Source organism: Microtus ochrogaster, assembly GCF_000317375.1.
Source record: "Microtus ochrogaster isolate Prairie Vole_2 chromosome 14 unlocalized genomic scaffold, MicOch1.0 chr14_random_2, whole genome shotgun sequence".
In the NCBI taxonomy this organism is placed as follows: Eukaryota; Metazoa; Chordata; class Mammalia; order Rodentia; family Cricetidae; genus Microtus; species Microtus ochrogaster.
Genome location: NW_004949097.1, coordinates 14,849,517 through 14,868,015, shown reverse-complemented (window position 1 = coordinate 14,868,015; position 18,499 = coordinate 14,849,517). Strand labels below are relative to the sequence as shown.

The window sequence follows — 18,499 nt, the reverse complement described above, 5'->3', positions numbered from 1 at the left end:
TTTGTGGCTTACTGGCATTAAAATGCAAAGAAATAAATTATTTTCATTTTATCTGTAAGCTGCTATTATAAAGACAGTTGAACTTTTATTCATTTCTTTACAAGTCTTGCTTTAGTGTTATTTTTTGTTCTGGATTTGCTGCTTCTGTAAACTTGGGGTTTTCTAAAAAGAGAAAATTATAGCTACACTTTGTGGGTTTCTCTGTTTCCAGTTGCTGAACAATCCCATTTTTATACTTCCTAACTTTAGGGGTTCTCTGTTTTTCTTTTAAACACTGCTTGGCCCATTTCTATCTAGCCTCTTCTAGGCTAACTCTTGCACCTGGACTAGCCCATTTCCAATCAGGTGTGTAGCACCCCAAGGTGCTCTTACTGGGAAGATTCTAGCCTACGTCCATCCTGGGTCGGAGCTTCATCACGTGTCTCAGAGAGCAGAGCTATCCCCGCATCCGACCAGGAGCCGGGAGCATGGCGTCTCTGCTCCAGACAGCAGAGCTGTGGAGTCTGTCTGAGGTGTCTTACCTCACTTCCTCTTCCTCCCAGCATTCTGTTCTGTTTACTCCACCCACCTATGTTCTAAGCTATAAGCCCAAGCAGTTTGTTTATTACTTAACCAATGAAATCAACAGATTGCTATATGACACTCCCACATCAGACCTCTAAAAGCCTTGAGTTTCTACGGATTTTATCGGCCTCTAGGCATTCAATCCCAACCCTGGAATATTAAAAGAAAAATGAAATAACATTAGTTCAGTTATCAGCAACGGTAACCAACCCCTTTTTCAAAATGCGGCAACCTCACATCTGGGTGGTTGCCCCACCCCCCATGTCGTGGCAAAGGGAAACGCAGGCAACCAGAATGAAGTTTGCTTCTCTTTTTAATTCAACATGCTGCTTAAAACTCGAAGCATCAACCAGTATAAACGCCCCCCCTCGAGTCCCTCAGAGTCCGCTTCACCCGCTCTGCTTGGCCGCCAGCCTCTTGTCTCTCTCTTCGGCGATGGTGAGGCGGATTCCCTTTCCGCGTGGGAGGGAAATCCAGGGCTTGTTGCCCTTGCCAATCACGAAGATGTTGGAGAGGCGGGTGGCGAAGCCGTTGCCGTTGGCATCCTTCACGTGGACCACGTCGAACGAGCCCGGGTGGCGCTCGCGGTTGGTGATGACGCCAATGCGGCCCAGGTTGGCGCCCCCGGTCACCATGCACAGGTTGCCCGTGTCGAACTTGATGGCGTCGGTGATCTTGCCAGAGTCCAGCGAGATCTGCACGGTGTCGTTGACCTTGATGAGCGGGTCGGGGTAGCGGATGGTGCGTGCGTCGTGCGTCACGAGGTGCGGGATGCCCTTGGTGCCCACGAAGACCTTCCTGACCTTGCACAGCTTGTACTTGGCCTCCTCGGGGGTGATGCGGTGCACCGCGAACCGGCCCTTGGTGTCGTACACCAGGCGGAAGTGCTCGCCGCTCTTGTCGATGCTGATGACATCCATGAAGCCCGCCGGGTAGGCCACGTCGGTCCGCACCTTGCCGTCCACCTTGATGAGGCGCTGCATGCAGATCTTCTTCACCTCATCGCCCGTCAGCGCGTACTTGAGGCGGTTGCGGAGGAAGATGGCGAGTGGCAGGCACTCCCGCAGGCGGTGTGGCCCGGACGACGGGCGGGGCGCGAACACGCCCGTCAGTTTGTCCAGCATCCAGTGGCGCGGGGCAGCCACACGCTTCAGGTGCTTCTTCGGACCGCGAGCCATGGCGGAGCAGCACGGGAGGCGGCTTCTCCTTCCCCGAGCACGAGCGGAGTGCAAGGGAAGAGGCGAGGCGGCCTTCTCTTTCCCCGAGCCCCAGCGGAGTGAGGGGCTGCGCGCGCAGCAGGCGGGAAGCCCCTCCCCCTGCCCGCTCATCCGGGTCTCTTCCAGGGGGCGGGACTGCATAGCGCTACCTGCTGGCTGGAGGCTGGAGGAGCCGCTGAGCTGAGCGAACCTTTCCCTCCTGTGCTGTGCTGAGCTGTGTGTGTTTGCTGGGCGGTAAATACCAAGATGAAGGCGATAAGCTGTCTGCCTTCAGGGAGAGTGCAGCCGGTCTCAGGTAAACCAAACTCTCCTGAATACTTTTTTCGCCTGATACAGGGTTTCTCTGTAACGCACTCTGTAGACCAGGCTGGTCTGAAACTCACAGGGATCCACCCGCCTCTGCCTCCCGAGGGCTGGGATTAAAGGTGTGCGCTACCACCGCCGGGCCTTAAATACATATTTTATACTACTATTTTTGTTGCATTTACTCTTTCAGTCTGTTAGTATGGAAATCCCAGGACTCTCCTGGGAGCCTGTTTTTTGCTTCTATCATGTGAGGCCCGACATTTGCACACACTCAGGTCCCCAAGTTTAGAGACAAAATGTCTGTACCATTATAAGCCATCTCACCAGATTTTACTGTTTCTTAAACGTGTTTTGTCTGGGTCATCTTTCAGACAGCCTACAGCCAGCCAGCCAGCCTCTTACTAAGGGATGGGAAGGTCCAGCAAACCTTTTTCTCATCTTCTTTGCCGACGGTGGAGGGCATGGGCTTTTGTGATGGCAGAGGTCGTAAGGTTCGCACCTTGCCCATGTCTTCCTGCGTGATGCCATGACACCTGCCACAGAGTCTCATCGGGCTGCCCAGCAATGGAGATACGGGTGTTCTATATTCCCACCCGAAAGCTGCCATTGATTCCCTATTTCCTGCCTGGAGGGAGCCAAGCTCTCTGTTGCTCATGGTTTCCCTGAGCACAGATGAAGGTGACCCTTGCTTATCCCAAACTTCCAGGCTATAGCCACTACAAACTACGGTGAGGGTTCAATATCTCCTTCCTGCTACTCGCCTTCTTAATTTTTCTGTTTTCTTTAAGACAGGGCTTCCTCATGTAGCACAGGCTGTCTTCAAATTCATGATCATTTTTATTATGATGGACATTTTTTATGTCTGTCAGTCTGCAGTATTCTCTGTACTGTTAGCGTGGCTGCCGTGTGATAGGCAGGGTAAGTCTCCTAGTGACATTGAAGCCATCATGTGTAAGATGATCTTAGGTAGCTCTGAAGGAATTAAAGTTTGGATGCATGGGAAACAGGACAAGAGAGAGTGTCTGTGTGGTCCGTTGCCGAAAGCCAGGAAAGAAGAGGGAAGGTCACAGGAGACTGGGGGGAATCATGGGCAGATAACACATGTTTTGTTTACCAATACACAATCTGCTAGGCAGGCTTGGACAAAAACCCAGAACAAGCCAGCACAGGTGAAGGGCACAGGCACACAGGTTGCTCTACGCTAGGCATATAGACCTACAGATGAACATCCATGCCAGAGGCTGACCCACAAAGGCTTGGACCTCTGACCTCAAGGCTACGTTAGAATCACATAAAATATATAGCAGATTACCAGACTGTTTGCTTGGGGTTCCCTGGACATCCTGTGTCAGCCGTTGTGTTTACTCATAGCTCCCCTGGATGTCAGCCATGTCTTAACTGACTTTTGCTAGATACCCGTAATAGCGCTGTGCTGTCTAAACATAAACTGGCCCATATGGCCCTCTGCTCCCAACAGTAGCTTACGGGAAATCGTCCATGAACTTGAAATGTTACCAGTATTTCAGAATCTGACTCCTGCGTTCACTGACACACACAGGTAACTGTGTCAGAGATCCAGGTCTGGGGATATTAGTGCTGATAATATTTGGTTTTGATTGTCTGTAGTTAAGACTGAAAATTTAGGAACCATTATGTTTATCCTTATACAAGTAGTGGGTTTTAAAATCTCAACATCAGACTCCTTGTATTAGTTGTAAACTGATTCAAACTTGGGTTTTGAAGTATTGACCATTTGGCTTTGTAGTGTGCTAGATCACTATAGATCTAGTATAGAAGGGAATCTGTACCTCCCCAGTGTTTGCTAAACCCTTTTCCCTCTCTTCCCTCCTTTTCTTTTTGCTACATAAACAAAAGTGATGGCTATAAAGAATGCTTTAGATTAGCTTATCGCATTAAGCGCAAAGATTTGTCAGGCAGCTGAAAAGCACGGATAAGATCTAGAATTAATGAGTTGAACCGATTAATCGGTGATTCCCACCAGAGAAGCACTTGTTATTGTGTGTGTTTTTTTGTTTTTTTGTTTTTTTTGGTTTTTCGAGACAGGGTTTCTCTGTGGCTTTGGAGCCTGTCCTGGCACTAGCTCTGTAGACCAGGCTGGTCTCGAACTCACAGAGATCCACCTGCCTCTGCCTCCTGAGTGCTGGGATTAAAAGCGTGTGCCACCATCGCCCGGCTTTATTGTTTTTTTTTTTTAAATTAAATACTTACAGGGAATAAAAAGAGAAGGGGGAGAGAAGGAGGGACAGACAAGGGGGGGGAGGAAGAGAAAAAGGAGTGAAGCTGGAGAGATGGCTCAGTGGTTAAGAGCACTGGCTGCTCTTCCAGAGGACCCAGGTTCAATTCCTAATACCCACATGGCAGCTGACAACTGTCTGTAATTCTAGTTGTAGGGGACCTGACACCTTCACATCAATAAGTAAAGTGAATTTTTAAAAAACAAAAAAGAAGAGAAAGAAAAGCAACTACTATGAATATCAGAGAGAGTCCTGAACTAAACCAAACTAATTTCTTGTTTGAGTTTTTTAAATTAGAATTTGGGTAGCTCCTTAGCACTTTACCTCACTGTGTATGATGTCACCAGGGATAGCTTTCCCTCCAAGTCTCCCGGGACTTTCCAGCCTAGCACTGGAAGGCTAGTGCTAGGCAGATTGGACTGGTTGCCCTCCTTGAGGCAGACCAGCCCCATGTGTGAAAGCCTCTTGTGTACGGAAACATCGCAGTAGATAACGTTCAGGAGACATTTAGCTGAATGAAATTTAGGATCGGGAGACATTTTGTTAAAGTCAGACCTTGCAATCAGCGGTGTTTATAGAGGCAGCGTAGCAACTTAAATGATTAGGGATTTAAAACTTCAGTGCGACGTAGTAAACGTCACCAAGTGAAGCCCTGATCTGGCTGGGTGTGGTGGATAGTGCCTCTAATCTCAGTACCCAGAAGGCAGAAGCAAGTGGACCTCTATGACTTCAAGGTCAGTCTGCTGTACACAGTGAGCTTCCTGACAGCCAGACCTATCTAAAGGGAGATCCTGTCCCAAAAAACAAAAGCAAAGGTAAAGAAAAGAGAAAACATTGAGCTGAATTTGTCCGGGAAACACCTCTGATGGAGGAAGAAAACAGTGCTATTTGTTGCTGGGTAACTTTACCCATGGCCCAGTGGCTGGAAAGTCAGCAGCATGTGGGACTAGGCCAGTGAGCAGATGAAAGTTGTGACCAAGGGTACGGAAGCATTAGACTAAACAAGTCTCTGCAAAAGTCATTACCACAGCAGGAGTATTAACCAGTAAGAGATCGGGCTACTGCAGTACGTATGAATTCCTTCTTCAAGGAACAAGCTGCAGGCATGAAGTGTGGGAGCACTAGGATGTTTTAGGTCCACAGCCCTTTTTGCTTTTTTGAGTACATTAGGAAAAGGTTCCCCTTCCTTAACAAAGGTGGACAGGCATCTGAGTACAAACTGACGAACAGGCTTGGACTACCACAGTCGCCCCTCCTCTGTTCAATGCATGTCCTGTATGTTCACAATGAATTCATAGAACACCGTGAAAGTGAATCAAATCTTTAGCTTCTAGGAAAACACTTTATTTTGTTTCTCTCTCCTTCTACGAAGGCTGCAAATGACAGACCACAACAGATAACAAATCCTTTCTGTATTTGTCCCTTAAATTGGGGCTGGGGTGGGATTAAGCTGGCTAATTCCACACTGATGCCTTCTGTAAGTAGTGTGGGATTCTCAAGACATCTGTGTTGCTATAGAACATGTAGATCACATGTAGCAAGGGTACATATTCCTCGGGGAAGCCCAGGCTGCCAAATATCCTGCTTGGCCTGCTGGTGAACTCAACACATGGAGCCAGGGCACATGAGAGGCTTTGAGTTTGCTGCCCAGCGTGTCGGTTATTCTGAGGAGGGCTCAGAGGGGCTCTAACCAAAAGCTCACCTGTATAGCATGGCTTGGTAATGGTCAGTTGAGACTTTCTCCTTCCCCTGCCTTAAATGTAAACAGACTGGGCTAGAGAAAGACAGACAAAGACAGCCTGACCTTCCTCTATACAGACACCACAAATGAACAAGACATCACAGGCCCTGATGGGAACAGTGACCTCGTCCACCTGCGGTGTGGTTAGGCAGCATCCAGTGTGCTGATTGTGTGAACTCCTGGTAAGCCATAGGCATCAGGTACTTGGGGAAGCAGAGGATGAGCTAATTCTCTAACCTGCCGCAGGTTCTGAGTGGCACCATGCTCAGGTGAACCAGTCAAGGAGGAGACAGGCCTTGGAAGCAAGGAACTTCAGACAAATTCACCTTGCCTCTAAGGAAGCTTGGCAGAATGGAGGCAGAATCAACACCCATCATGTCTTTCAGGGCTTGGAGCTCCATCCTGGCATTCTTTACGGTGATTTTAGGCTCAGCTTTGAGACTCCTTCAGGACTGTACCGAGTGCTGTTGCTTTCTCAGCTAGTGGAGAGCTTGCTGTTGCTCATGCTCTGAAGCGTGATCCTAATTAGTCTTAACAGTAAAAAATCAGGAGTCAAATATTGGGGGGAAACCTGGAAGATCAGAGAACCAGGAGCAGCCTCCAGGTGCTTCCTCCCTGTCTCCTCCTTCCATCCAAAAGGGCTGAGGTCCTATCTGCACCCCACCTGATCACTTCCTGTCTCTGCTTGCCAAGTGCTGGGATTAAAGGTGTGAGCCACCACTGCCTAGTTTCCATGGTTAACTAGGGACTAGCTCCACCCTCTGATCTCCAGACAAACTTTGTCAGACCACAGAAAGTATCACACAACAATCCTCAGCCCTGAACTGTGGCCCAGGGACTTCTCTTGGCCCCTCACCGTCTATACTCATATCTTCAGTATCTCTCCATCCTCAGCCAAAGCATCACCTCTCAACTGTAACTTCTTTCCGTTTCCCAGATCATGTCAACTCCCTCTCTGATCTGTAGCTCTTCATCTTAGGCTGCCTTCCTGGGGCAGGGTGGAGAACACACTGCGGCCCTTCAGGAGAGTGAGCTGGGGTGGCTAGGAGCCGATACACAGATCCACATCCTGGTTCTGTTGGTGACTGGCTCACTTTTTAGTGCCTCAGTTTCCCTAGTGCCACTTGATTCCTAATTGCATGAATGAGGATAAAGAGTTATCATGTCTGGAGCAGTTTCCAATCCTGCTGTGTGCTCAGCAAACATTAGCTGATATTTAAATGTTAGATTATGCATTTATTCCTCTCATGTCATACTTGTAAGGCCTGGCTCTGTTCCTGGAGCTTTTCCTGTCAAACTGGATATCTTTATGTGAGTAACTTGTCATTTTTCTTAGCGATGAAGTTGTATTCAGTGTTCCCTTCACTTCCTGAATTGATCAGGTGTGTCTTGGTACTCTGAGCGCGAATCTGTCTCAGCGTGTGTACCTGATACATTTGTAATCCAGAGGAATGTATCCCAACTCCAGGCATCACAGACGATGGAGAGGGTGCTGCTGACAGTGACTGGGAAGGGAGCAAAACGTCTACCCAAAGGCACAGCTGGATTTGTGTTCTGCCTCCCATCTCCTTCTTCCTGTCACACCTTAGGGCAAAAGACCGGGCCGTTAATGCCACAATTTCTGCTCGTGCAAAAGCAAAATATTAACAGTGTCCATCTTGTAGGGACATGATCAGGGTCACATATATTAGCTTAGGATACACCGTAGGCTATAGCTTGATTAATAAAAACCCAGAGGGAGACATTATGGTTCAACCTGAAGACCAGAAAAGTAAAATAGCCAGACACTGGCTCTTACCTCTACCTCAGTCTGAAAATGGCGATCCTGCCTCCAGGAATCCTCAGAATGAGACTGTGTCTGAGAGCTGTCTCCTCCTGTCTTATATTCCTCTCTAGTACTGGGATTAAAGGCATGCACTACTACCACCTGGTTTCTATGGCAAACTCGTGTGGCTACTGGGATTAAAGGTGTGTGTCACCACTGCCTGGTCTGGAACTATCAGAGTGGCTCTTTTACTCTCTGATCTTCAGGCAAGCTTTATTTATTAAACTACACATGAAATACCAGTACAGTAGGCAGTCACTAAATGGTAACCTAAAGTGTATTTTGCTCTTTTTCCGAGACAGTGCTACTGTTGTACACCCCTTCTCGCTTGCTTAATTGTATCCAGTCCAAGTTTCCTAGTAAGGTTCAGAAAATATTAGAGTATTGTTGGATATCTTTGCGTGTTTTCCTTGGTGCTAAGGTTTATCCGCAAGGTAGTACACATTCGCAAGTTTCTGTGATCTCATTGCACAGATCCCTTAACACAGCTGGTGTGCACAAGAGTTGTTGGGTGGAAACGAGGGGAACAGAGGTCATGGCGAGAGAGGACAGTGCATGATCAGAGAAGAGAAGTGTGATGCCAGCGAGAGGCATTGGACTGTCTACCATGGCACTCCTCTGGTCCGAGACCGTTCTTGTGGTTTGTGTCCATCATCTGAGTGGTGGTCTCTAAGTGGTGGCCTCTGTTCTGGGTACCTCAAGGATCTCTCAGGGGCCAACTAGGATGGGCAGCAACAAGCTCCTTGACACATAAGTGCTCCTCGACAAATACACATACATCACAGGCCTTTTCTCCAAAGATGCTTCATTTTCAAGACTTATTATATGTGTGTGTATCTGTATCTGTCTATCTGTCTGTAGGACAGTCCTTCAAAATTCCCTGTTTCACAAGAAAGTCTGTCAGACATGGTAGGCCTGTAGGCCAGAGCAGGATGCCCCAACCTTGCAGAGGAACTCTGGGTTACTGTCCAGGCAGCCTGAGGTCCTTGTCATTAGGTAACATTTTACCCTTCCGGTGTCTTTGATGGAGTTGAAGACTAGATAGTTATAGTTTTCTTTAGTTTTGATAAAAGATAAATTAGGCATAAAACTTTGGATTCGCAAAGATAAGATAGACAATAGAGTATTTTCTCTAATTTTGCCAAATACAAATAGATCAGAAATTGTAACTGTAATGCTTGCTTGGTAACTGTTTTGTTGTATATAATCTTACTATGTTAAAATTAAAACCTCCCTTTTTAGTTAGACAAAAGGGGAAATTCTGTGGGATAATCCTCTTGAATGCCGTAAAGATTGGTCACTCGTGTTAGTTTAATAAATCACTGATTGGCCGGTTTTTTTTTTTTTGTTTTGCTTTGTTATTATAAAAAAAAAATTCATTAGAGCCAGGTGGTGGTGGCATACACCTTTAATCCCAGTACTCAGGAGCAGAGGTAGGTGGATCTCTGTGAGTTCGAGGCCAGCCTGGTGTACAGAGTGCATTCTAGGACAGGCTCCAAAGCTACACAGAGGAACCTAATCTCAAAAAACCAAACAAGAACAACGACACTGACAACACCTTGATTAAACTGTTACCATGTCGGAACACAGTATTTGGAGTACAGACATGTGTTTCCTGGCCAAGGCCACTCAGGGTTGTCTTTCAGTGACCATCTCTTATTCACTTTGAGGTGAGCACTGTAGTTTTGTGTCTATAACAGACGCTCCTTACGGGATTATTGTGTCTGTGTGCAGAGCTGAATTCCTAACACTTAAGGAAGCACAGTTACAGATCGGGAAGAGGGCAGAGAAGTCAGACTTTGACCTGTTTAAGCTGTGTGTTGGGTGTCTGCAGGCTCAAGTGAAAGGCCCACGCTTTCCTAGCAAGAACAGCCCTTGTATCTGTCACAGCAGGGCTAATATGGGGAGGAGATGGGAGCTCTCAGCACCGTGACTGACACCTGTCACGTGCACTTGTGGGACTGTGGCTGAAACACAAGACTGTTGGCACCAAAATGGAATCTTACCACTCCTTGGAGAAAGAATTAAAAACCAGGCATGCTGCCGAAATTAACCGTGGAGAGGGTATAAAATAGATCCTCTGATTAAATTAATGGAGTCCAATTTCATTGACCTTTGACATGAAGGAGCATGACTTCCTGCAAATCAGTTCACATTTCTTGGCACATACGTGTGTGCGTGTGTGTGCACATGTGTGTGAGTGTGCAGTGTGTGTGGACAGATGTATATACACTGTGTCTTCTTCAGCTGTCCTCTGCCTTATTGTTTGAGGCAAGGTCTCTCACTGAACCTGGAGTCTGTCTGGATAGAATCCCTGGCTAACGAGCCCCAGAACCTTCCGTCTCTGACACCCCAGCGCTGGGATTACATGCAAGCACAGCTGTTCCCAGCTTTTGATTACATTGTTCGAAATTGAATTCGGGTCTTCATATTTGTACAGCCTGAGCCCTATAAAACTGTAAAACTACCCTAGTGCTCTGTTCCCTTCTAGTTCCAGGCTTCTTATTCAGAACGGTTAAGAGCACAGAAAGCCGTGCTCCCCTGGGGTCTGCAGGCTCATTTCCACCATTCTGTGTGAGAATCAAAGTAAAGGTTCCCTTAGGAAATTGTAGGGTTTGAGGTTCCTGGAAGAAACATTCACCAGAGCTGCAGAGTTGGGTGTGGAAGGTGGGTTTGGGTTTCTGAAGGGGCAGAACTGAGAAACGTGCCCCCGGATTCTCAGAACAGCTCCATCTCCCGTCAGAATCGTGGGACACTCTGTGGAGAGCCTTTGTGTAGCATAAAGAAGGAACTTCTGGGGTCCAAGGCCGGGCACTAAAGAAGGACCTAACTTCCTTTGGTATGCAGTTAGCTTATAACCATTTCTACTGTGAGCTGTATCTTTGCTATATTTTAGCAAAGTAAAAACATTTTCATGTCTTTCAAAGAGAAGTATTTTGGGATTTTTACTCCAAAAGATCTGAATTTAACTTCTTTCTCCCCTCAGAGCATATGGTTACCAATATCCTTTATTGTTTTGAATGCAAAAAAGGAAATTAAGTTGGTGTGGTTGGTGTCCTAGAGGGGTTTCTGGTGGCTGTGTGTGGTTGGTGTGCTGCCAAGCAGTGACAGTCCGCGGCTGGTTTCGCCGTCTGTAGCCGACACTTAGGCAGGAATTATGTGGGGTACAGATCCCGAGAAGAGCCGGACAGTCCAGTCTAATGTCCACCGCAGCCGTCAGGATCTGTGGAAAAGGAAACAATGCTATCCAGGCGGTGCCATCCTCCACCCTGCTGCCCACCCTGCTGCCCACCTCCCAGATCACACATTGTATGTGCCGGTCTGCTGCTGGAGAATAAGATAGGCACAAGAGGGGGCTGGAGAGATGGCTCAGTGGTTAAGAGCATTGACTGCTCTTCCAAAGGTCCTGAGTTCAATTCCCGGCAACCACATGGTGGCTCACAACCATCTGTAAAGAGGTCTGGTGCCCTCTTCCGGCCTGCAGGCATACACACAGACAGAATATTGTATACATAATAAATAAATAAATAAATAAAATAAATATTAAAAAAAAAAAAAGAAAGGCACAAGAGCAGAGGTTGAAAGGTGGGGAAGGAAGGACCTCGGGATTCTGTTTACATGGCTGGGCGTATTGATCTTTTTGGTGTGTATACAAGGAAATCTAATCAGATGGCACTTGAGAAGCCTGGGAAAGAAGACCGTCTTCAGGGGGGAGCAGGCCTGTTGGTGTGTGCAGGACTACCGCGAAGGAATTCTGTAGTAAGAAAGAGAGTGGGGGTCTAACCCTGATTCTCGCTGTGAGGAGAAATCGGTGGCCAAGAACAGGGTTGGCACTAAGGAGCCTGTGGTCTTGATGTAAGTCACGAACACAAAAGGACAGAAGCTTCAGTCCGTGGATCTTATTCTAGCGCCTTCACAGGCGCTTGGGATTTGTTGTCGTTGGAACTTTCTGGAGCTTTGTAAGGAATGTGCAAATTCCATGGAGAACTTGTTAAATTTTAGTGTCCATAGCCAGGCTTGGTGGCCTACATCTATACTCTTAGGGTAATAGAATCTGGGGTAAAAATGCCATGGGTTTGAGGTCAACCTGGGCTACCTACTGAGTACAAGCACAACAGACAATTTAGTGACACCCTGTCTCAAAAATAAAAAAAAACACAAAAAAGTAAATATAAATAAATAAAGTGTTGCTAGTAGCATGTTTTTCTTATGATTGAAATTAATAGCTGAACATATCAAAACCCTGTCTTAAAAAACAAAATTTTAAGAATTTGTTAACCTGTGAAATGAGCCACCTGTGTATTAGTGAACCCCTGCGGCAGTGAATAATGGCTGAAAGCAGACAGAAAAATTGCCTTAAAGATAGGGATGTTCCTGAGCAGACACGATTTGACTGTAACTGGACTGAAAAATAATAAAACTCCAAGAGAGAGAGAAAAAAAAAAGAAATTAATAGCTGAGAAATCAGATTTAAAAATCAGCACCTCCAATGTTTTGGTCTTGTGGAATTATTCTAAATGGTAGATAAGCTGCCATATTTAAGTCAAAATGCGTGTCTGACATGTATTGTTAGTTGTTATTTTTACAAATGCTATTATTCTTGGTCATTGTTCAGGTCTGTTCCATTGGTTGTAAGAAATGAATTGAGGAGGAAAATTCCACTCTCCAGCTCTGGGGTGGGGTGGAGGAGGAGATGGAGGGAACAGAGCCAGGGCGCACTCCCCACCTATCTAGCGCGTCCCCAGACATGGCACGGTGCTGTGTGTCTCACTTTGTCGTTTCCTGTGGACCCACAGCCTAAAATAGAAATCTCGACAACTTTTTTTTTTTCCCACCAAGAATCACTGTACCAATTCAGGCTTGTGTGACCTTAGGATGTTACATTTTGAGAGTAAATTATCTGGTACCCTTTGCCCAACTTCTTGTGGAAATAGAATCTCACCAAGAATCTAGAAGACTCGTTATAAACACAGTTACTGAAATAGCCATCCTAGCAAACCGTCAGAAATGATACATGACAGCTTCGTCTAAGTGTAACCTCAAGAAAAACCCCAGACTGTGTGGCTTGTTCTGTAGAGAGGAAAGCCAATTGTAATTTTTCCAGTGCTAAGCAAGCCTCAGAGAGGAGCTTAAGAAATGAAGTCTCTAAGAGCAGCTACCTGGAAAGCTCAGACACATTCCTGCCCTTGCCCCGCTCAGCACCCTTTCCTGGCCCCTGTCTGCTTCCTTTACCTCGCTGGCTGCTGAGAGAGATCCTGCATCCTTGGAGAAACAGAAGTGCCAAATTTACCTAAAAATGACAACCACAGGAGGCTGCGCCCGGAGAGGATGTGTGTGTTTGTACAACTCCTGTGAGAATCATAGGCCCAGATGCCCAAACACAAAAGCTAAGGACTGCCTCAGTAAAACATCCAGATACAAACACAGGCGTACGCACACGTGTGCGTACGCACACATATACATGCACACACACGTGCGCACACACGCATACACACACGCGCACACATACACGCGCGCGCGCACACACACACACATGCACACACACCCCGTACCTTTCCAGACTCTCCAGGCTGTCCCTGGCCTGGCTTCATTGCTAAACTCTGCTGTGGTCTCAGAAGGAAAGAATGGACTCGGCAGCTGTAAAAGATGGACCTATCGGGAACTTGTTAGCGGTAAACTTTCTTTGGTGGCTTTACCCTGCTCATTTTCTCTATCGAGGGCTTGGATAGCCAGTTCTGAGCTCATTTTCTCTAACCAACAAGCTCTTGGATAGCCAGTTCTGAGCAGGGATCACTTCCAGAGATTCTTATGAGCCAGAAAGAGGAGAAAGGGTGTACGAGGAAGAAACCTGCTTTTGAGTAAAGCTGTCACTTCCCTGCGGCTCAGAAACACTTGGTACATACAGGACAGGCAGGGGCCACACATCTTCAGCCAGCAGACTCCAGGTGGACCAGTCTCTGCAGGATACTAGCCCTCTGGGTTTTACTGAAGAGGCCCTGGCTGGACCAAAGGTTCTCCCCAGTGAAGAGCTCTCATTCAAATGCAAATTTTAAGAGAGAAATCCTTTGAGGGAAGAAACAGATTAAAGGGAGTGAAAACTACATGAAAGGGGCTAGGGAAAATAAGGAAGGGGGAGATGCCAGAGGGATTATGTGGTTTAGTTCAACGTCTTTTCTCAGCTTTGACTAAAGCCTGCAAGCCTGCATGGAGGATAATGTGGACCCTTTGTGTTCTCACAGGGGGCTTGTTAACCTTAGCTCCAGCCAGTCCCGTCCACAAAGCCGAAGCTCCTGCTTTGAACCCGCGTGGGGGGGGGCATGGCAGAGGCAGGGTCCCCCTTAATCTCTGACCCCCCTGGAGCTGGCATTCCTGCACTCTAATTTGTTTTCTGGGACAGAGGACAGTGAGCATGTGAGCAAATTCTTCGGTGTGTATGAGAGATCTTTGATCCACCCTAGAGGCGCAGTAATCTTGGCATCCTTGTTCTTCAGGGACAAGGCAACTGTGAGATAGTTTGTGGGCTCATTGTGCCCCTCAGATTATATAAAGCAGGTAAATGTGAACTCACATTATCACAGTGTGTAGGTTAATCGGGACAAATGGAAACGTTTACAGCTAACAATGCTAGGCCCTGTTCTGTTTATTATCTCACTTACTCCCTTCACTGTTTCCACAAAGTAGATATTATTCCCCTTTAAATGAGCAAAATGGATGTGCAGAGAAATGAAGGAAGCTGTTTCCACTTCCGAAGCTGCGGGTGCCAGAATGGGGTGTTGAAACCCACATGCCCTGGCTCCAAAGCCAGGCTCTTGGTGTCTTCACAGAAAGGAACACTGGGCTGTAGACGGTTGCTCTTAGACATTCACCTCTCCTTTCCTGTTTCAGGTGTCTGACAGGAAGCAGCAACGGGAATTTCCTGCTTACGCTGAGACCGTTTTTAAAGCGGGCCGTTTTGGTCATCAGTTATGTAAGTATATAATGTATACTTGGAATACAGCTAGTAAGAGTGTTTCCACTTAGTCCCAACTCAGAGGCTCCAGATTGCTTAATAAACTCACTATCAACACGTCTCTCAAGGAAGGTTTGTAGTTACTTTCGAGCAAAGGTGTGTGTGGAAGCATACACGGGAACCTGATGGCATAGCATGAACAACACAGGGTTTTAAAGTTCCTTTCAAAGTGTTTTCAAAGTGGCCTGAATGTATCTGTTGTCTACTGCTGGACACAGTATCCAGGCCCGGTATCCAGAGACATAGATACAGCTCCCTGATGCTTGTCCAGGCCCAGTTGAATGGTTCCCGTGCCATGATTTGGGGCCAGGGTTACCCAGGCAAGCTTACCTAACAGCTGTAAGAGGAGGGAACAGCTGACTTCACTTCTCCATAGAGGATCAGAACACTTGTACAAAGACGGAAGAGACGTGGGTGGATATTTCATCTGGTCTTCTCCTTCCTCCAAGGTGACGGTCATTTTGTATTTCCGCCTGTGGATAATGGGAGGAACTATGCCCCTCTTCTCGGAGCAGGACAACCCCGCTTCGTTTTCACCTCACCTCCTTACAAGGTCAGTGGATATCGCTTACGGAAACTTTATTTGGTACTTAGCAGTTTGGTTGGACATTTTTACTGCCCTAAATCATTTGTACAAAATAACTGGTTTCACTGCAATGAGTTCATACATATTGGGCCCTGTCCAATAATATTAAATCACAGGCCAGCTATGCATTTCGAGGAGAATAATGACCATGAACTAGCCAGTGTGAGGATAGGAAGGGAAACACTATTCATCTCTTTGGAATTCTTTTCAACCTGTGTGACCGTCAGGGCAGCAGGGTTGTGGCCATGAGTCTCACTGACATGTATTTGTTTATTCGACAAGTATTTTATTAGCTGCCCATTGTCTGTAATATACATACCTGCTGGGTGACCTTTAACACAAGCATCGCAGAGCAGAGCACATAGACGTGGGCAGAGATGGGCTACACGGCTCGTCCTAAAATACTGGGAGTCGCAGAACAACAAACGGACAGGAGCAATATCTGCAAAGATGGTGCTGATGGTGCCTCACACAACCTCAGAAGTCCTAGAGATGCTGAGTTAGGAGGCAGTGCTGATGGATGTTCCTGTTCACCGGGAAGACTGCTGTGTCGTACTGTTAAAGCTTTAAGATACCATCACATTGGCCAATTTTAATAGCTTGAGACCATACTCTCCATAGTGTTTTAAACATTAAGATGTCATGTTCAACTGTTTTCATAGTCATCTGTGCTATAAATATCTTATAATGTTGTATCATTTTAATGATAAATTCATGGTCATAATCTTTACTATTTTGGTGTATATATTTTTGTAATATATTATAAAACATGGTAATTTTTTTCAGATGGGTCTCACTATATTGGTTGACCCTGAGCTCTAGATTCTCCTGCCTCAACCTCCTAAGAGCTAGGATGACAAACAAGTGACACCAACTTGACTTAGGATAAATCTTAGACTGAACATGATGTATAACTGACTTATAGTTGGGCTTATTTGTATTTCTCAGAGATAACAGGATTTTGACCTTAGTTTTATGTAAAGCAGCAATCTTTGTCCTATCTGTTTAGTGCACATGTTTTAATTAACATACTTCATTACTTGTTTTTTAATTACATGTTTTAATTAACATACTTCATTACTTGTTTTTTGCCTGTATGGTTTTTCTTTTGTTTTGTGAGATCTTCTTTTCAGTTTTGAATTTTTACTTGTGTATTTTATCTCTTGGTGCTGAGGATCAGCTTGGCACGAGTCATGGTTCTTCTGAAACACACAGCCTGCCCCTCTTTTCTCATGTAGACTTTTAATTTTAACATTCAAAAAAGGTATCTGCCCATCTAACTGGCATTTTTATAATAAATACTCTGTCAAAATTGCTTTCATTACTTTGACACCTGTTTCTGTTCATGATCTTGAATACTGCTTCCTAAATCTCTGATGTTAGCTTGCCTCTTAAGCAGTATAAGAACTTTGTAATGTTGTTAGTATTGTTACATTTTCAAAATGCCATCCAGTCTGTTGTAGGGAGGCCACTTGTTTCATTCCCAGCTGCTCAGCCCCGAAATAATCACACAGAAGCTGTATTAATTAAATCACTGCTTGGCCCATTAACTCGAGCTTTTTATTGGCTAACTCTTACGTATTAATTTAACCCATTTCTATTAATCTGTGTATCTCCACGAGGCTGTGACTTACTGACCTGTGACAGTTCTGGCATCTGTCTCTGGTGGGGCTCCATGGCTTCTCTCTGACTCTGCCTCCTTTCTCCCAGCATGCTGTTTAGTTTTCCCCATCTACCTAAGTTCTGCCCTATCAACAGGCCAAGGCAGTTTCTTTGTTCACCAGTGATATTCACAGCATGCAGAGGGGAATCCCACATCACCGATCTTCAGGTTGCCATCTCAAATTCAGCTCTCTGGTAATGTTGCCTGTCCTGATCCATCTCTCACTGGCATTCAGTCTCCCGGTTCTTTGTCTGGGTATTTCCAGATGTGACAGTTCATGGAGGAAGAGTTCTGGTCCGCGGCTTCTTCAACAGCTATTTTCCACCTCTGAGAGAAAACAGGGCATCAGGTCCTGTTTCTGCTTGGTGGATCCCACTGTCTTAGAATCATTATTGGCATGAAGAAACACCACGACCACAGCAGCTTTTATAAAGGAAAACATTTAACTGGGGTTTGCTTACAGGTTCAGAGGTTTAGTCTACTGTTGTTGTAGGAAGCATGGTGGCATGCAGGCAGACCTGGTGCTGGAGAAGGAGCTAAGAGTTCTACATCTGGATGGGCAGACAGCAGGAAGCAAGAGTGAGCCACTGGCCCAGTTTGAGCTTCTGAAGCCTCAAAGCCTACCTCCAGGGACACACATCCACTCCCTGGTGACTAAGCATTCAAATCTAGGGGTCTGTGGAGGCCATTCTTACTCAAACCAACCGCCATACCCACCCTTCAGCTTTGGGATGATGCCCTTTAATGTTGGGATGATTTCTCTTCAGTTTTAGGGTGGTGATGTTTGTCTTTGGGGTATTTCCTACCAAGCTTTCTGTCTATGAACTGAGGCAACCACTCTCAGCTTCACAGTTAGATGTAGCCTACTCCAAGAGTTAAGCAAGAATAAAGAGATGAAACATATACTTCTTGCTGTTGTTTTGTTTGTCTTTTCCTTAAATTCTTTAAGGGAATTTTTCATTTATGCTTTAAGGGCCTCTATCATTTTTATAAAGTTATTTTTACGGTCATTTTCTTGTGCCTCAGCTCTGTTGGAATGTTCAGGTCGTGATGCCGTATGACCGCTGGGTTCCGGTTGTGCTGTATTTCCTGTTCCGTATGACCGCTGGGTTCCGGTTGTGCTGTATTATTTCCTGTTCCGCTGTTGTGTTCTTACCCTGGCGTTTAGGCATCTGGATTTGGGGTGATTATTAGTCTAGGTGTTGCTTGCTGCATATATCATGGTTGGATGGGTGTTTTGTTCCTTTGTTTTCTCTTTCCTCTCTAGTCTTCTGGCCAAGGGTTCTGGTGACTGGCGAGTCTTGAGGTCCAGTAGGGTGTCTCCATTGTGGTT

The 18,499-nt window shown here is 46.1% G+C and overlaps 2 protein-coding genes across 2 annotated transcripts in view; one reads left to right on the top strand and one right to left on the bottom strand.

The window, feature by feature from the left end:
- Positions 1-18,499, top strand: part of Tmtc1 (transmembrane and tetratricopeptide repeat containing 1) — a 205,632-nt gene that overhangs the window by 86,056 nt on the left and 101,077 nt on the right. The window contains exons 8-9 of the mRNA XM_005364621.2: positions 14,794-14,875; positions 15,367-15,470. Of these exons, the coding sequence (XP_005364678.2) occupies positions 14,794-14,875; positions 15,367-15,470 (186 nt within the window). The remainder of the gene's footprint in view (positions 1-14,793; positions 14,876-15,366; positions 15,471-18,499) is intronic.
- Positions 875-1,832, bottom strand: LOC101985181 (40S ribosomal protein S4, X isoform-like). The gene has a single exon (XM_005364620.2). The coding sequence runs from the start codon at positions 1,740-1,742 to the stop codon at positions 954-956; it is 789 nt and encodes a 262-aa protein (XP_005364677.1). The 5' UTR covers positions 1,743-1,832; the 3' UTR covers positions 875-953.

Excerpts from the sequence above, each read along its gene's own strand:
- LOC101985181 (XM_005364620.2), bottom strand. The coding sequence starts at position 1,742 with ATGGCTCGCGGTCCGAAGAAGCACCTGAAGCGTGTGGCTGCCCCGCGC.